We start from the raw sequence: 19,930 nt of genomic DNA, 5'->3' as shown, positions 1-19,930 counted from the left end.
CTCGTTGTGTTGTCTATAGCACTATGGCGTCTCTGACAGTTTTGTGTGTAAGATAAATATTTGTCAAACGAAATTAATTTTTTTCTTCCCGATTTTTAGTAATATATTATTTTTTATCGCGTGTAAAAATTAATATTAGTATAAATTATGTGGAAGATATAAAATATAAAAAAAATGCAAATTTAATAACGAAAGTGATTAAAAATGTTAGTTCGGACGCTCCCAACGGTTATCGAAAGTATTAACAAAGTTTTCTTCAAATAAAATGCTCAAATTACAACGTTCATGTGTTTTAAAAACTATAAAAAGTTAGTGATTGTATTAAATCATGGAGGAAAAGTTAAACAGAGAATACTTCGACCCTCAGGCCGCAACCTTCAATTACAATGTGGTAAGCAATTATTATTACTATCTTTACCTTCATAAAGACAATGAGAACGTCGACTTAACACACAATCTAACAGTAGATGTACCATGTAATAATTTAATCATTTATTTGGTATAGAAATGGAATAAGAATAGTAGGTAGTAGGTACCTACACAATATATTACAAACCTGTGTATTCCTGCACAAGTCATTATACATTCACATTATTCATTTGTACAAAAAGTTGTATGTGTTATGAAAAAATACTATAAGTTGGAGTTATATTCAATCCCTGCATTAAAATGTAATAAATACTAGTCTCATTTGTATGAAACATTGTGTTTCTAATGTTTTAACTATTCAGGATCTACAAAATACCAATTTATAGCACTACTATATAGTCCAATAATAGATCACACCTTAAAGTAATCTGAAACTTTCTAATACCATATTTATTAGAATTTTACTTTGTTTACAATTTGAGTATTGTAGCATTATTTATTGAGCAGAAATAGATAAGTTATGACTTATAAGGATAGCTAAGCAACTGGTGAAATATATTAAAATGTGTGTAGACTAATAATAGTAGATGCAAATATGGCAGTAAATCATAAATTATGCACAGCTAGTGTGCCTTTTACATAAATTATAACACACATACTCACTGAGTCACTCCTTTTATCCCCAAAGAGGTAGGCAGAGGCCCAACTGGTGCCCACTCCCATTTTCTGCCATGTGTATTCCATCCCATATGATAAATTATAAATATAAAAAAAAATCTATAAATTTATAAAATATTATGTTTTTTTTGCAAACCATGATAATATGTTTTACATAATCATCGGTAAGGTTAAAAGAAAATCATATTAATTTGATAATCTTAACAGCATTGGTGCAATGAACTGGCTGCAATGTGGAATGTAAACAATTGTATTTTTCATGCATTATATTTGTTTTTATAATCAACCATTTTAAATTAATACTCATGTAAAACTTTAGAAAGTTATCATAACAGAACTGGATATTTTTTTTTATCTCTTAATAAATATCCATAACCTGGTGTTTTATTACTTTGAAACCAGAATTTTTTGTATTACCCATATAGTTAACCAGTGTATAATGTTATGCACTTGGTATTTGTTATGCAGTGTTGCATTAGCTGGTCATAAACATAGAATATGTAGTAGAGGAACATGCTTTTCTAGATTGCCAGTTTATTGCCCCTAATCAGTAAAAAGGTTGATGGAAAATATTTAAAAGTAAATTTATTTTTACAACTTATGAGTGAAGAGATATCAAGCTAATACATGCCTAAGCGCGAGCTATGTATCTAGTTGTGGAAGCTAGCCCCCCTTCAAAACCCCAACAGTTAAAACACAATCTATATTACCATATCAAAATGAACCAAGTTTTATAAAATCATTAATAAAAACTGTTACATTCCCTAACAGAATGGTATAATTTAATTTTTTGTATATTTACTACTGGATGAGGCACTAGCAATTAGCCTAGTCTAAATGCTCAATAAGTAATTTCTACCTTCAATCTTCTTGAAACTGGAAGTCAAAAGAGTAAACATGTGAGTAGAAGTAGATAATAAGGTAATAGATAACTGAATTGCTCACTATGTATACACACCTACCACCTGAAATATTTATTATGCAATTCTTATCATACTGTATGTGTCATATCATTATGTTAAAACTCATTTATTATACATAGAAAGTTGATAATGTTGTATTGTTATCATATTTGAAAATTCCATATTCAAATAAATTATTGGTTTACTGATAAGTAATTTACTTGTTTTTTTTTTTTTATTTTTAATTGGGAAATGCCAGTTGAGTTAAAATTATGACTATGTGGAACTTCCCAACTTTTGCTTTGCATAAATATGCTTTATGAGCTGTGAACCCATCTTTGAAAAATAATTTAACATCAATTAAGCTCTTTCAAAGTATATCCTGGGCAAACAGTAACTTAAAGTTTGGCAAATAAAGATTCTTTAAAGAAAATCATAATCAGACACTATCATTTTATTTAGTTTGAAAGTAAAAACTTTTTATTTAGTCTGCTGTTAATATGTATAAAATAGAACTGCACAGAATCAAAAATTTAGTTTTCACTAAACATAATAAAGATATTATATAACTTGTTATGAATTTGCAATTGATGTGTTAAATGTGTTTGTTTAATCGTCACTCCCTGTTGTTTGTTTTACGAGGAGTTTGACCTACTTATGGCGCGCACTGTGAGTTGTGACTCACCATAACACACAATTCATTCAAATCTTAGCTATATCTTATTAATATGTTGGGAATTGTTATGTAAACCATGGGAGTTGCTATAGTCATTTTCTAAAGAAATAAAATGACTTCTGTGTATGTGCAAATTTGAAAATGTTGACCTGAAATTTGTACTACAAATAGACTGCATCAAACCCCTGTGGGTGGCATGAGGCATCAGACAAATGTGGAACACAAGGCCTCCCCTTTATACACTATGATGTTAACATTATATGGGAAGGCGCCCGAATATCGCATATGTGTGGTGGCGACATGTTGTATCGAGGTTCGTGCTTAGCACGAATCTCATTCGTTGAATGAGCCAGTTCCTTGATACTTTAGTGACAAGCCACCAAACATTAAATAGTCAAGTAGCAATTTTTTTCATAAATTTATGGTTTTTGGTGGTGAATTACTTTGCTGGACAAGTGACATTTGAGACGAGAAGACCGTCATCGATCTAATCTATACTATTATATAAAGCTGAAGAGTTTGTATGTTTGTTTGTTTGTTTGAACGCGCTAATCTCAGGAACTACCAGTCCAAATTGAAAAATTCTTTTTGCGTTGAATAGCCCTTTGTTCGTGGAGTGCTATAGGCTATATATCATCACGCTATACCCAATAGGAGCGGAGCAGTAATGGCTAATCTCAGGAACTACCGGTCCAAACTGAAAAATTATTTTTGCGTTGGATAGCCCTTTGTTCGTGGAGTGCTATAGGCTATATATCATCACGCTATGACCAAAAGGAGCGGAGCAGTAATGACTAATCTCAGAAACTACCGGTTCGAACTGAAAAATTATTTTTGTGTTGGATAGCTCTTTATTTGTGTAGTGCTATAAACTATATATCATCACGCTATGACCAATAGGAGCGGAGCAGTAATGAAACATGTTGCAAAAATGGGGAAAATTTATTAGTTTTGAGAGCTTCCGTTGTGTGCGCTGCGTAAACAGTTAAAGTTATGCAACAATGATGTATGACGGGATTGTTCCTCTTAAAAAGTTCTACAAAAATATATTATAAAACAAAGTCCCCCGACTGAAGACTGCCTGAACGTGTTAAACTCAAAAACTACCCAACATATTAAGATGAAATTTGTTATGGAGACAGTTTGAGACCCTGGGAAGACCATAGGCTCCCGGGAAAATATATAGCGTGGCATTTATAACGGAATACTTTAGCCCGAAAAACTTTGTAACGCGGGCGGAGCCGCGGGCAAAAGCTAGTCCATAATAATAGTTTTAAGAGATCAGCTACGACGTGTAGATGATTCCGTGACGTAGTGTGCAGAGGCTGTGGCGATAATCTATTATTTATCCAATATATTATTATTATCAGATAACCCACTTGCTCGATTGTCAGCTTTTTTGTATTGAAAATTTAAAAGTAAACATTTAATTCCTCAGTAGAATTGTTATTGTGGTAGATTGAAATAATGATGGACGTTCGGTGTTCAGACTGCCAACACTTGGGTATACCATAATATTATATTCACGGAATCCATACTTTTCTCAGTGGACAGGAATGGAAAAGACGAAATATAAATCATTATCTAATTTCTTCTCCCTTACTTTCCTATTGGATACTCGATTGAAGATGGCACTATATTTTGTTTCTCCCGAATAAGGTATGAAGACCAATATATATAAATTTCCCCTGATTAAAAATGGAAATCTTAACTTTTATGACTGCTTTCACCCGCTGCACCTCATGCATGTTCTCACAAAACCTTTGATATACGTGATTTTGAAACAGCTTAATTTAAAACTCGGAGACGTAATAATTATACTTTGATTATGTTTCACAAGTGATTATTAGATAAGTACTATACTAGAAGTTTGTAGTAATAAGTAATCGCATGCTACGTAAACTTTATTATTGTTTATAAACTAAAAAAAACTATGAATAACTGGGTATCTGGCACATTGAAACTTGTCTGGTGGTCACTCGTTACATCTCTTTTATTGCCGGTGATTATGATACATCTAAACCAGAACGTTTACGTAAAATGATTGCAAACATTTATTACAAATGTCCAGTTGGCACACGGATAAGGAGTGAGGGTTTATCTTTGTTGCAACAAAGCGTGAGTAAGGCAATTCCTGCGTCCCCTGAAAAACAGTCCTTGTATTATCTACAATATTGCTTCCACATAGAATATTTCTAAAAATATGTCTACTAAGTAAGCGATTTTAAATTGACAACGTTGATGTTATTTCGTGTCCGATACAATTATCAGATGATGTAACTAAGACCTACCCGGGCATAGTGAATGGCAATTCAGGACTGTAATCGACAACTTGTTAGACATTTCTTGTATTGCACCCTCATATAATCCATGCAGGTTGTTATAAGACGTTACCGCCTATGGGACATGTGGAATATCTGCACAAGCGTGTGGTTGCGAGAAATCCGAGATTTGTGTTGTTTTCCTCTAGACGAGCAACGTGCTGCCACAAGTTGTCTTCTTCAATTGTATTCTTAGCATAGTATAGTGGCTCATTCGTGAAAGTAGAAACTTTAAAACTGCATCATAGTTGCGTTTCTGTTTTGTTATTCGACTGCGCGTGTGGTTCGGCGCGGGAAGTAAAAAAAAACTAACGTATTGTTCGCAATTTTCTATTTTACCAACAGTTGTATCGATGAACAATAATAGTTTTTTGATCCCACGGCGCGGCGAGACAATGCGATGTGGGGCAAGCAGCTGACACAATTAAATTTGTGCGAAACACATCGCTCGCGATATGAAATGTCTCGACTACTTAAAGTTTTTACTCCCACGCGTCTACACACACGGGCGATACGTATTGCTGATGTGCATGTTATTTTTGAGATAATATTATTACTTATTACCGGTTATCGGTTCGTGATGCGGATTTTGGACAGATAACTTGAATGCGTTCAGTAAAAAAAGTACATTTTAGCGAAAGAATTGTATGCCAGTTAGAAAACATTTACAAAGTTAACCGGAGAATTTTTAATCCAGGGTTTTTCCGTTGAACGAGGTCTATCATCATGTGTAATATTTGTGCACTTTACGTTGTTCATTGTTATCTTATTATGTGGCATTATTCAGTGTGCAGATGTTGGCCAGCATCTGCCGCGATGCAGCTGTCGAATCCGAGCAGGTTTTGTTCGAACTGAATTACCTACAACATTGTATAGGTTACAAAATAAAACACTTCAATTAAGAACACTTGTCGAGTTAATTACAAATACGTTTTTTCAATTCCTATTCGTATTTAGGCGATAGCGAAATGTGTCATGTACTTATACGAACTGTTATAAATACAATAATGTATTTATATAAATTGTTCGACACAATGACTTGCAAAGCTTTTATATGGATTAACTATGAAAGCCAGGTAAGAAATTAGATTCTACAAATTGACTTTATTCTATCGAGATTTCTTTCCAAAACTCGATAAAATATATATTTGCATAAAGCCTCGTTTTGTTTCCTCAACGTATATCTCCAAAATGTTTAAAACAGCAAAAAATGGAACGTTGTATAACCCATTTAAAAGTCGACTAAGTAAACCTTTTTTTTTTCATAAATTAATAGCATGACTTCTCTACGGGGAAAAAACTTCAGCCTTATAAAGATAAAAGAGGTTTTTTACAGCGTTTAAGGTCGCATGTCGAAAGCGAACAGCTGTCGGTGCCATGGTACCAGGGGCGAGTGCCTCGCTACTTCGCGTGAACATTCCCCCACAATACGCCCAACTTATACTATAATATTACTGATATTTGTTGAACTGCGCCACTGCATGCTGCTACAACTTTAATTTGTTAGTGGAAGACGAGCGTTCTATTACACAAATATATTGCAACAATCTATTTGACTACCTAAATATTTAATATTGCATGTATAATTTAATATATTTTGCTGTAATTTATACCTATTATTGTTCAACAGAACCCTGAAGTGTTTAAATTCTAATATATTTAATACGTATGTTAATGTTAATATGTTGAATGTCAACAAAACCGTGTTTTCCAATATACTCAAAAAATTACTGCATAATTCGAATTACACAAAACAATCCAGTATCGTTTATGCTAGTGTGTTAGTGTTTACTATAAACATGGATCTTATGTAGTGGAGCACTGTACCGGTCGCGTGTTCGTGCCAAAATCTATCTACCCAATTCGCAATGTTCCAAGTTTTGTCAGCCAGTACCTTTTCGTCTTGCCTTTCGTAAGGCACCGCGAGTTCGCGACCTCAGCCGATTTTCATTGGATATAATATTTCACATATTAGAAGTTTATTATGAAAAAAGTTTGGTTTCCAAAAAGGAAAATGAAAAATACGGTGCGTGTTATTCTCACGTGTAGATAACGTTAGTGACGCACATAGCCTGAATATAGCATGGGGTGAGATCAATGTGTGACACAGTTATTGTATCTAGATTTGGAAAGCTGTAAATAATAGGCTTTATGTAAAGGTCTGTTTTGTTATTATCAGCTGTTAGAAATATGTGCACTATAGGAAACACTTTGTTTGGCAATACTTATTTTTTTGTTAATCTTTGGTTTTAATTATATTTTCATTGGTTACTACAGTACAGTGCAGTACAGTCAACGAGAATCACATTTTCCTTTACTTAATTATTTTCTAGATTGTTTACGTCACTGGGTTACCTCTATCACTTTTTATCTTATGATTACATCAGCTAATTTTATGTTACACTCATAGTAGCTCCTCTTATAGAATCGAGGAATTCCCATTAAGCGTAATGTATTTATTACGCAACCGGCATTTAATAGCTCTTTGATGATCCGTGATAGCAAGCCGATCAGTACAAACCTGAATATCAATGATAACACGTCGGAGCGTTAACCTCCAGTCGAGGCGGCTGTTAAGGTGACAGCCTTACAATCGGGCCCCGAAAGATTGCTACCATTAAACGGTCTTATTTAGTAGTCTCGTCGCATTCATCACTCGGCTCGTCGAGGTTCGTGCACCAATCATGTCATTAACGCGTCAAACGAATCGTGATACATTAAGCTCAATTAATCCGTAATGCTGCTATCATGGAAAAAGTGTAAAAATGCTATTTATATTCAGTGCACAGCAATAACTCTATATGGTATATAAGTATGAATTTCTAACCGCAAATACTGGTTGTTACATTTATCGATTCTCGTAGATTCGATTGCTCACTTCCAGCACGGTGGTGGTACCCTCATTACGCTACCGTATTCAAGTCGAAGATGAAAGCTTGCTAGTCATTCGTATTGCGTGCCTTTATGACTACATTATTTCGCAGCGCAACGGTAATTAGTTACTTTCTCTGGTATATATTTCCGAACGCTAGCTAATAGATTGCACCGACAATAACGTATGAGCAGGCGTCATACGCCAAGTTTAATGATTGCGAACTAACAATCTTTTCAAAACTCGACGGGTATGTAGATCTGTTGTCTGGTATCCGGTGCGGAGCATTTATTTTTTATTTTGTTCTCGTTTGCTTCGCGCTTGTGTTATTTGTTGAGTGTCAGAAGATTATTTATTTTATTAAATTATGAAGTTGCACCTTCAATAAACTGACGCGTCGTGAATGATTTATTGATAAGCTAATTTTATGTAGCGAATTAATTTGTTACGGTTTGTTAAAGTGATGGCAAATCAGTGTTTCCATTTGGCGGCTTTATTGAAACCCCACATGTTGGTATTGTCAAGGGCACTCCTTAGTCACTAATTAGCTTCCCCTCCGTTTTTCCGTGCCCCGGTATAAAGGATTTATGTCGCGTAACATTCTTACGTTGCATTCCGCAACTATCGATTGGGAATCTGTGTTCACTGACTGCCCGTATTGCATCAAAATCCAATTACTCGAGAAAATATTGTAAGTCCTGCTTGCTCAATTATTATATAATTTTTATCATACATCAATAGGATTTCTATTCAAAGATAATGTTCTCAATACCTTATCCAGAGATAGTGTGACTGCATTTTAATGTATTACCTATATAAGTGATGTTCACATGATTTTGTATGCAATTATATTAATTGTACACATACACACAACTTACATTGATTTGCCTAGCTTTTTTCAGGGTCTTTATTGTTATGAAACGGTATTTTTAATGTTCCGTAACTCATTAATTAATTTGGCATAATAAAACATAATGTTAGACAATTATTGTTAGAGGTGTGTACTATTGGTAGCAAATTTAGGTGCTTGTTCGTCTACGCTAAGTTAATGCTGTTGGAACTCTCAGGTCTACGTGACTTTATACGGCGTTCACCTTACTACGGGCTAAGAGCGGAAAAAGGAGCCCCTCAACATAGAACACATAGAATGGCGTTCATCTTAGGACGATAATCAAATTTCCTAAAATGTGATGTTATCTATATGACATTTTTATATCTCAATACATAATACAATTAGACGCTTAACAGGTCCGGAAAATAACGCAGGATCTGTGACAGAATCTAATCGACAACGGTGAAATATTGAACGTCGTATTAGGAGTAAACAAAAGCAGCTTTCTAAGTGATCGCCCGCATTTCCGTGTCGATATGCTCATTGCACACAGTTGACACCGTCGCCACGCCCACGTGCGTTCGCGAACACTGTTCTGTTCGCTCACTAATGCTCTGACTGTGTAAACAAGCTTTACGTTTTTACTAAGACCTAAAGCAAACGGATACCACATAGGCAATGAAACCAAATGACTAAGAATAATTATATGCCTATCGTACGCAACGCGTAATTGCGTGGGAGAACAGTTTTTACAGCAACCCTTTGTCAGTTTAAACTAGCTTATGGGTTAAATGAGTTGCAAATTGCAACACATGAAAAAGGTTTTTAATTGTACTCACCCGCCTTTAAGTATTCATAAGTGATTATAAATAAAACTTACACGAAAAGAAAGTGTTCAAAAAAATCTTTTCAATACATTTGTCGTTAAAAAGTGCATTGATTTATCGCATCTTTACTCTGCAAAGACATTGAAGTATATATTTGTAAAGTTCCGCACCACTCAATTTAATGGTAAATCAACAATAGAATTGAGTGTTAAAGAATTAACATTAAATTTTTATAGTTTGGGTAGCAATTGAATAATATGAAAAACTTGTAATTTGTTTTGTTCCCATTTCATTGTTGCGTATTTTCATGACTCCTTAACTAAACTGTTCAAATATAATTTTAAATCGAAGCGTGGTATTTACATTTTGACATTTTGGTACTGAGACCGAGTGACGAAAGCTAGGCACTTATGTCATTTGCATTTAGCCGACGGCCTCGATAAAAGCCTAGCCTGTTCGCTTTTGAGCATTTGACTCCTTCCCACGCGATCTGTTCAAACATACATGAACTTGCCGATATTTTATTACTATATAATAAAAATCTATATGAATGTAGTTTATGAATAATTTAATCGTTTATGTATGTGTAGACGATTGAGTGATTCATCAACGCAAAACGGTTCGAGGCGAGAAAGTGAAACGTATACTTTAATAACGTTTTATAGCATACAATAAGCGTACATGTCACGGTAGATACGGTTGTATATCGTATAGCAAATTAACTATTAATTTTTAATATAAGAATGATTTTAATTTTACTGACGTTGACTTTTATTCACATATTTGTCATAAAAAAATCCGTAGTTTAAAGACAAATATTTAATATTATTTATTACACCTACATCAAATGCACCTTTTCAAATATACTTTTTACAATTATAAAAAAAGTAACGAACTTTTGATAAAAAGGGATTATTATTAGATTTGGATGTCATATTAATTACACGTTTTAAATTAACTTTCTTTAACTTAAGCGGATACCTAACGAAGGGAGGACACATGAAAGTGCTGCGATACGGTGAAACGTCGCCTCTAAAATTAATTCATCGTTGTGCTACTTTAGCATGTTTAAAGATGACTTTTGGGATGCCTTTACACCAGTTTCTCAAAGTTGGGTACGCGAATCCTTATTGATGCGAACCCCTAAGGATTCGCCATCCGACTTGATATCGAGTCAGAATTAAGGTTAAATTGCCCAAAATGTCTCCTAAAATTTACTCGATTTGCGACAAAAAAAAACAAGCCCTTTCACTCACTGTATTTGTTATCTTTAGTTAAATAAAAACGTTATTTTCTTTTACAACCAATTGTATCATTTTCTATTTGGGTTATTAAGGTGTTCCGTGTCGTTTGTAAACTTATACAGGGGTTTGTGGAGCCAAAAGTTTGAGAAATCTTGCTTTGCACTAATGAATGGTGAATGAAATCATAGTTTAATCTTTTATAACTCTGGTCATGATTACCTTGATGTAATCAAACGTCAATGAAATAAATAAATTACAATTATTTTTTTCTATATCCGTTCCACCCGCATAGTTTTAGCCATGAACAGTCCGCCAAAAGAACCAGCATGTAGCAATCGTCACGCAATTGTCTTATTATGATTAAATAATCTGCAATTAGTGACGAAACTATCATTACTAAAACACCTATTTCCTGGCCAAATGTAACAATAAGGCAATTTTGGTGTTTACATTTAGTTGAAATGTTCCATTGTTGGTGATTTAAAGTTTGATTTTAGTTTCTTTGTCGAATTTCGTAAATTGCGTTGCTCATTTAAAATATACAGTTTGTAGAACATTTGTTGGGCCACTACGTGCGAAACGTCGACTTATTTCAGTTTTAATGGCGTCTATTAAGAAGTACGATATTTTTCAACTCATTTAAATATGTGAATGAAGAATAAGATTACTTTTCATTGACTGAGTAATAACCGTAATATTAAGTCAATGCCTAAACTTTTACTAGAAGCTGCAACATTTCTTTTGAACCCATTCGTATTTACTCTTCCAGCTCAGCATGGCTTGCCTTACGCCTACTCAGCATGACTAGACAAACAATAAAAAAGCCCTCAACGGATAACGTAGGAGGTTAATTACGAAACTTAATAATGAACAGATGTTGATCGTGGAATTCTTTTGTTTCAAGCAAGTTTGCTTGCCTGGCAATGACTGAATGGTCGAAAATATTATTTATGTCAATTACAAACATTATAATTGCATTTAAGTTTTATATGTAGGTGATTATACTACTTGTTATTCTTTACAATGATGATTAGCATATGGAATCATGTATTAATATGTAATGCTCTTAGCGTAAACAGAAACAATAGTCCAGGAAGTAACGAAGGCAAAACTGCTGTTGCAATAATAATCCCATCGGAAGATGTTTCAAACATGCTAGTCTAATATGTCACAACGACTGGTTAAACTGCAGCTATTAAACAATATATTGAATAATATTGCTTGCGTAACCCACTTAGTGTGTTATCTTGCTAGTTCATCGCAATCTGTGATTCTGCGGTCATCTAGCTAATTGCCACAACGATGAACACTATGCCAATCGTGCACATATTTTGATTTCAATCTATCGTAGACCCCGGCTCTCAATCATGATGCCAGTAGTGAAAGAATACTTTTCTATGTAGCAACACTCCGGCAAGAGATATACGGGTTTCCCTTTGGACTCGATCTTATCTACGGCGCATATGTTAATCAGCTTTGAAAATGGTTTGATGGTATTGTACAAGACAAACTTATGATCACAATTTGTAAATACCTAGAATTAGTAGAATATTTTTTTTTTCTTGAAAATATCGTCTGGCCAGTAATCCTATCCCTCACGCCTCAGCATTTTTGAACTGCAGTCGTGAAAATCTCCTTTATGCAATATTCAGCGGAGGGATGCTGCAAAAATTTGCCGCAGTTTTGGCTTGAATCCAATAAAAAGTTGAGAACCACTGATGGGAATAAGCGTAATGAAAAAATCTCTACGTAAGAACTAAAACCATTACTTACGATTATGAATAGATCAAATTATGAAATTTTGATTGTTGTATTAAAGTATCGATTTGTAATATAATTAAATAAGTGATAGTACACTGGCATTAGTTCATCATAGTATGTAATTCAAAGATTCGGTACGTGATTAAATGTTATTATGAGGTTCTTGTTCATGTACTGCTGGGTATATTTGTATTTCAAATTACGCCAACTGTGTATCCCCGAAAGATTTTATTAAAATCTCACTTGCAATTTCCATTATATCATCACCTTGAACGTCGGACATATTTCCATTATATCATACTCATTTGTGGATACCAGTCTGGGCCAGTTCCATATTAATATCGAATAACACGAGATTTTGCTGCAAAAATTCAGTATTTTTTTAATGATAATCCCTCTGCATCTAAAGGCAAGTGCTGTAAAGAAATTTTGTTCAATTACATTGCTACAATGTAGTTAGTTTCAGCGTATACTTGTATTACGATAAGATATGGTATGGTTGCACCCCATAAATGGTGTCGCAATTCGAACAATAGCATTTTTTCGTACTGAGTTGAAACTAACCGTGTTACTACGACTGAGGCATCGATTCTACTTCCGAAATAGGTCAAGTGACAACAGAATTGCCTTTAGTAATTAGTCTACTGCTGAAGAAACAACTGCTTTTATTTATGACATAATTAATCTATTTTTGTATGAAGCTGTAAATCTAAATTTTCTATAACGATTAACTACATAGCTTCTCTAAATATTTATATAATACGAATAACCTTGTTTTGGTCCTGCAACATAATGATTTTTTAAAGTACTCAATACACCTATGCCCTTATTAAGCGCGTTATAAAAACGACCGTCTAGAATCTTTAGAATCATTATCGCCTTCTTTGGATGTTAATTGATTTGTATCGGTCGTATCTATTGGATGAACAAACCGATTAAGTGTTTTCGCATTATCCTTATGACCTTTACAAGGTATAATAAATTTGCATACCGTTTAAATAATGGTGATCGGAGTTAGAAGTAATTTTTATGATCCTCTTTAAACAGAATTCATTATTGTCTTGGTAAGTAGATAATTTTTTATTGAGAATTTTACTACATTTTAGTCCATTTTTTCTTATGTCTCAACTAAAACCTGTGGTTTCAAAAGATTGTTGGTAATGTTGTTTATTTCATTACCAAATATTTTCCAGTATGGGTGTTTCAAATACAGGCTTTAGTATTTCCTAATAATGACATGAACCCAGGACTACGATCACGTCAATATTATAAAATTGAATTTGTGTTATTCGTGAACATACTTATTTTTATTGCAATAGGTATTGCCCGCGGCTTCGCCCGGGTGAAACGCCTTTCTTGCTACAAATGTCTCTAAACCATTATAGCGATTCATAGCGCTGACTGTATGTCAGGAAGGCCATTTAAAAAAAATGATTAATAATTCTATTTTTGCCATTGGAAAATGAAAAGTATGTAGCCTATTAATATCCTTAACAAGTAAGAGATTAGTAATAAATAAGATATAATTAATTAAGTTCATGTCTGTTTTTATAGGATATAATGAATTTCACTTTACTTTTATTGATAATCTCTTTACCAAGTCTATAATCTTTTAAACGCGATATAAATAGTAATCTGACAAATTAAACAGGAAACTGATTTATTTCTAATGCTAAATTAGCAAATTGGAAAAGGCATGGTGATGTTAATCGCTATATTTCTATTCAACTTGATCTTTATCCGCTACAAATTAGCCAGTTCGTCAGTTAAGCCGATATGCAACTGAGTGCACACATACAGAAACGACGTACGTAGTGTTACAATTTTGATGTCGTGAACATTACAATTTTGACTGTGTACGTCTTACTAGACTTCACTGTCTCTGGTTTGCTATTCTGTTATCTCTTCTTGAATATGTCTAATATTACGTGTTTAGAGTATTGAGACACTGGCTGCATTTGTTTAGGAATTGATTCGTCAAAACTGACTTGATCCGGCTCCTTGCATATAAAAATCGTTTAATATTTTTACCAATTTAGAAGTTGATAAACAAAGCATTCAAATATAAATTAAAAATGATTACTGTCGTATTCAGACATGATAATTTTGCATTTATAAACTATAATATGTTTCAAATAAGCAATCGCGTATCTATCGCTTAGAAAGTACGTGTGTATAATTGCAATTCAATGTTTACGATATTGCGATTGCAATCGTAAACGACGAAAGCTAAATGTTTTATTTGATTAGTTTTATAAAATCATGTTCGATTAGATTGTGAGTTTAACATTTGTTTCACTGTCTATGTGACTTTTACTGTGCTATAAAGGTTTCTAATGCGATATCGGTGAATGCGTCCGGTGGCCGAGCTGGGTTTCGTTTCGCCGACCACCGACTAGTGACCACCGATTGCCGGTGGAAGCCTGTCGTGTCCAGTTTTTAAATAGGCCGATATCGCTACGAATGCGATATTGGTATGCGCGACTTCGTTATATGGTACACGATCGATTTGTCTTTTGTTTTACTCAACTCAGCTGCACATGAGAATGGACAGAACATAAACAAACTTTCCATTACTTTAAAGGCTACCGGTTAGTTGTTAGTAAAATTGTTGTACTTGTTGATAGCCTTGAAAGGTTAGGCTACGATAGTGGTCGATAATTATAGATGAATATTTACTGCTTTTTCCTTTTATAATAAGTTCTGAGTCCATACTCTATAATATTTATCAAATTTAGTTAATGTAATGTTTTAATGCTTTTCTTTATGATTTAAGAAATTATTTTTCTCTAATAAGTATATCAAAATACCCCTCATATTTATCTTGTCTGTATTTGTACAATACATCAAGTTTCCGCATCTCCAATGGTATACGAACAAATCCAAACAGAACTCAAAATGCATTAGTTGTTTGCACAGATAGTGGTTATCAGAGATCACGAGAAACCGTCGACCTCGCGTACATTTCGTTGTGCCGATTTTGTCCGAGCAGGGCGTATAACTCACTGGTTCTGGTCACACTACACGACGCGGCGTCGCTAACACGGCATTATTAATATTAATACCGACCGGCGACGGTAACACGATGTTGTGACTCGCGCACTCGCCTTATATCCTGTCACACCCGACTCTGGCTATACGATTATATTTTTGACACACGAAGTCTCAATCCGTGAGAGTGGATGTGGTTTTCCGTTTTTGATACTTTTTTTTTTTGGTATCCTTTCTCTCGATCTTATTATAATAAAGCAAACATCCTTGGTCCCGCCACCTGTATCAGAAAGTAACAGATGTTCAGCGCTTGTTTATTTCGCCGACAATGTTTCCGTTTCATGATTTGATCTTGGTCCGCCGTGCACGGTAATTGAACCACAAGCAATTCGTGAAAATATACAAATGTATATTCCAATCTAGTACCTTTGTTTTCTTGTTAACCTATGCTTGTTCGAGTGCTGAAACAAATGAGTCAATAAAAGTAGTGAAAGTTTATTGAAAAGATAACGCAATTTGGGGTATTTACGTATTTAATCAACGTGCTTATGTTGTTGATTACTTTTGTGTACAAGAATATATTTCCCTTAACCTTTGTGAACAAGGTTAGACTTTGGAGGTTTACGTAACGGCTTTGGTGCACTTGATATTTTCCCGACATCCAACATTTGCCCTTTGACCTATACCGGACAGAAACTTCTAATTCGCCAGAGACTTGTCCTTAATTGGAGTGCGCCCTGTTCCAGCTTTATTATGTACTACTATTACTAGTACAATTACTGAAGTAATATTTTTATCCGATGCCTTCGTAATCTAAAAATATCAAACATCTCTTCGATAACGGTGTATATTTTGTGTTCCCTTTTATCATGTGTCACATTGCGTATCTAATAAATGTTTCAACAGACAACTAATTAGGGCTGTTAAATTCGTTAAAATATATCAACAGACCCCAGCCTATATCCACTAGTTGATACATCAACCAATCACAAGGAAGGTCGAAACGCATACAACAGCGAAGGAATTCCTATCAACGAAGCCTATAAATGGTACCCTATTAACATAGTTCGTGTTAAATGTAATTACGCCAGTTTTTTTGTGAGGCAACATGACAATACAGTGTACAGTGTCATGCGGAGTCGCAGTCTCGTGCTGTTACCACGTACATGCCACGCCTGCTAACGTAATCCCTTGCCAAGCCCAGCCCTTTGCGAGCACGCGATGTAAAATTAAAACGCGCGACTGACAATGTGGAATGGAAAGGTTTGAAATAATCCATGTTTGCAGTGTATAATTTCTAAGAATCGTATTTTGTATCGCTTTAATGCATAGTCAAATGCATTACATCTTGATTCCTGTTCACGCTTTGGAAGCAACACTTAGTAGAATATGAAGAAATTCTCCTTAAAGTATCAACGATTAAATATGTGATATATATTATGAAATCTGTACAAAATTTTGTATCCGTGTTTTATTTTTAGCAACTTTAAATATAAAAGCCTATCTATGTAATAAATCTCTTATCACTTGGCATCGTGATCTTTCGTGCAATACTTATTCCATAAATAAGTGGAACCTACCTATTGCCGCTCCCACATTACTTTGTTCACGGTTTTTGTACATTCGGATATCAAACCAAGTTTAACTTTTTATCATAACTTTTTGCAACTTTTCAATCGTGAGATTTCTTTTACAGCCCTCAACTTTCAGTGGAGACCCATTCTCGTCATTTAAAGGTATGGCGATATTGACTTATTGCACTTTCCAGTGAGCAACAAACTTATGGAAAGTGTTTTCTACACAGAAAGTTACGCGTAACCGAGAAAAAGTGTTAAAAATAGCAAAAAATAAATGTTCACATCGGTTGATTGACAGCGGACGCAACAAAACAGTTGGTGTTTTTTCGTCTCTTTTATGTCTAAAGCGACGCGCTCTAGTTGCTCACTCGCCAGAGTACGCTAATTTTGAGACAAATTCGTGACAATTATCTGTAACGATGATAGCGTCACATCATCTTGCTCAAGGTGCCTTGATTGTGATATAATTAAGAAATGGTTTTTGTGTAATATCCTTGTGTGAGGAAACAGGCGAATATTTATAACGTTACGGATATACATTCAAAATGCATGTTTACTTAAATGTTTTTAATTATTTTCTGGATATAAGCCAAAAGTTTATAGAATATCTTTTTAAGTTAATAAATACCTTGCGTACATGTTAAAAAATGGGAAAAAAAAAAAGTTCGTATCTACATCGAACGAATAAGGTATGGATTAGTGTAAGTCAGTCGTATTGCCTCGCATTGTAACGTTAAAAAGGACGGACGGAAATAAACATCAATTGCTACTCCTATCTGTATACGTTAGTCGACACTTTCTTTAAAACCTAGTTGTACTTTTAAATAGCGTATATAGAAAATTTTACAACGAAATTCCAAAAGCAATTTAGGAAAATGTCATTTGGATTGACATGAACTGAAAATGAAAAATGTACCGTCCGCTGAGAGTTTTTGTCGCATTATACAACGTCTGCAATTACTACCGCTATTTAATTACGTTCGCACGAGCGTACCTACTTGATCACGACTTGATCAATAACATAACAGATATCAATTTGTTCTGTAAGATCATTCTGTAATCTGTAGTAACATTATGTGTGTTACCAAACGACATTGTGTAAAAAATTATAGTCGAATGTAATAATTGATTATACGATGTCCGTTGTGTTAGCGTTATAATGGCTTTTTATTGCAATGATTTTTTGTATGCATATTACCTTGGTTGCTCATCAAAAGCGAAGTGATTTCTAACGATCAACCTCGGTTGCTTCTTTATCGTTGAATACCTTTTTCATATAGTTGAATTCTGGCGCAATGAAACTGACCCATAATTACATTATTGCCTATTACAGAAAAGATGAATTTGTTTCGTTTGTTTCATGTTTGATTTCTGTACTATGTTCTCAAAAGTCGGGTGCAGGAAAAAAAATTTAATAAGAAAGTTGAACGTGATTTGAACTCAAAAAGTTAGTGGACATCTACCGACACAAACAGAAAAAAAAATCTGTAGAAAATCATGTCCCAAATATTTCCTTATTACGTAAATTGGTTCACAGAACGTAACGATCGTAAATAAAGCAATTCAAAAATGTTCTCACAATTATTATCAACTACACTCATGTAATATTAAATTATTGTTCGTTTATTGCCAATAATATGTGGAGTGCGGAATAAGACGTCAGCTTTCGAAATTTGTCTTAACCACATCGCCAGGTAGATGTGTATCGATTTCTTTTCGATCTTCCGGTTCAATTTCACTCGTATGTTTATTAAAGGTAATAATTTGTACAACTTTTGTTGCACGTACGTATTACGATATCGTATGAGACGTCGCATCGCTTTTAGCTATAATTTGTCGGCTCATTCTGACATATCGGCTGATGTCTGTCATTATGAGTGAAAGTGGTGATGCGGATAACGCGTTCATAGTTCACGAATGTCACCCTCATCAATCAATATGTATCGACAGAGTTGCTCATTCAGCTAAAAATAGATAACCGTGCTCCTTAGGAGTTTGCTAAAAACGTTCTAGCGTTCAGTCTACTATTTTTGGGCGCGTGCTGTCACTTCTTTTCAACTTTGATGTCGTTTTTGGAATACTCTGGACTGATTCTATTACAAGCACCATTTTATTGAGTCATTGTAAAATAATGTATGTTGATAATATATTGTAAGGTAGAAACTTTCGCGATTGGCACAAATAATGGTCACCGACCGCGTTTCAAAAATAAAACAATGTGTGGAAAATGGAAATGTATTTATGAGACATAAGTACTGATTGTGACAATAAATGACCTTCTTTCTTATTCGCTTAGAGATATGGCCAGGTCGTAACTTAGTGATAAAAACCTTATTAGACTTTTATACTATTAAGAGTACGTATTTATATCAGCGGATTTGAAGAAGGTGGGAATCATGTTGTTTTACTTTTGTAATCTTGTGTGGTAGCGTAAAGAAGCCCCTAAGTAGGCCGACATAATTGTTTCAAATGGAATAAGATAATCGTCTGTTGCTATTCTATACTCTATCTGGACGGCATTGCGCTTATCATCAAATGCAGTGCAGTCACTTTGTCGCGTTGGGGCAAAAAAAATCAGCAGTGGTTTACCAACAGTATTTTGTCTAATTTATTACTAATCCAATAATAATGAGAGATTGTGTAAGCTCTTTAACCAAATGCTTCAACAGAATTTTATAGCTGTAATCCGATTTGAAATCGGATACAAACGTCCTCGTATTTAAGACTTTATCCAATATATTTTCACAAAGAATGCTACACTTGATATACTCAATATAAATTCGATAATTTAAAAAAATCTATACTTAATTGTAGTCTGAGTAGTGTTTTCCAAACTCAGTCGTAACTATTTATTGATTTTATTGATGTCAAACAAATACT

The 19,930-nt window shown here is 34.2% G+C and overlaps 1 protein-coding gene across 1 annotated transcript in view; it reads left to right on the top strand.

Moving 5' to 3' along the window:
• Positions 1-19,930, top strand: part of LOC115440642 (actin cytoskeleton-regulatory complex protein pan1) — an 81,822-nt gene continuing 61,892 nt past the window's right edge. Inside the window, exon 1 of the mRNA XM_030165036.2 lies at positions 1-391. Within this exon, the coding sequence (XP_030020896.2) occupies positions 329-391 (63 nt within the window). The 5' untranslated portion in view covers positions 1-328. The remainder of the gene's footprint in view (positions 392-19,930) is intronic.

The sequence above is a fragment of the Manduca sexta genome, chromosome 24 (assembly GCF_014839805.1).
Source record: "Manduca sexta isolate Smith_Timp_Sample1 chromosome 24, JHU_Msex_v1.0, whole genome shotgun sequence".
NCBI lineage: Eukaryota > Metazoa > Arthropoda > Insecta > Lepidoptera > Sphingidae > Manduca > Manduca sexta.
Note: the sequence above shows the minus strand (reverse complement) of the source record. Positions and strands in the feature narration are given on the sequence as shown.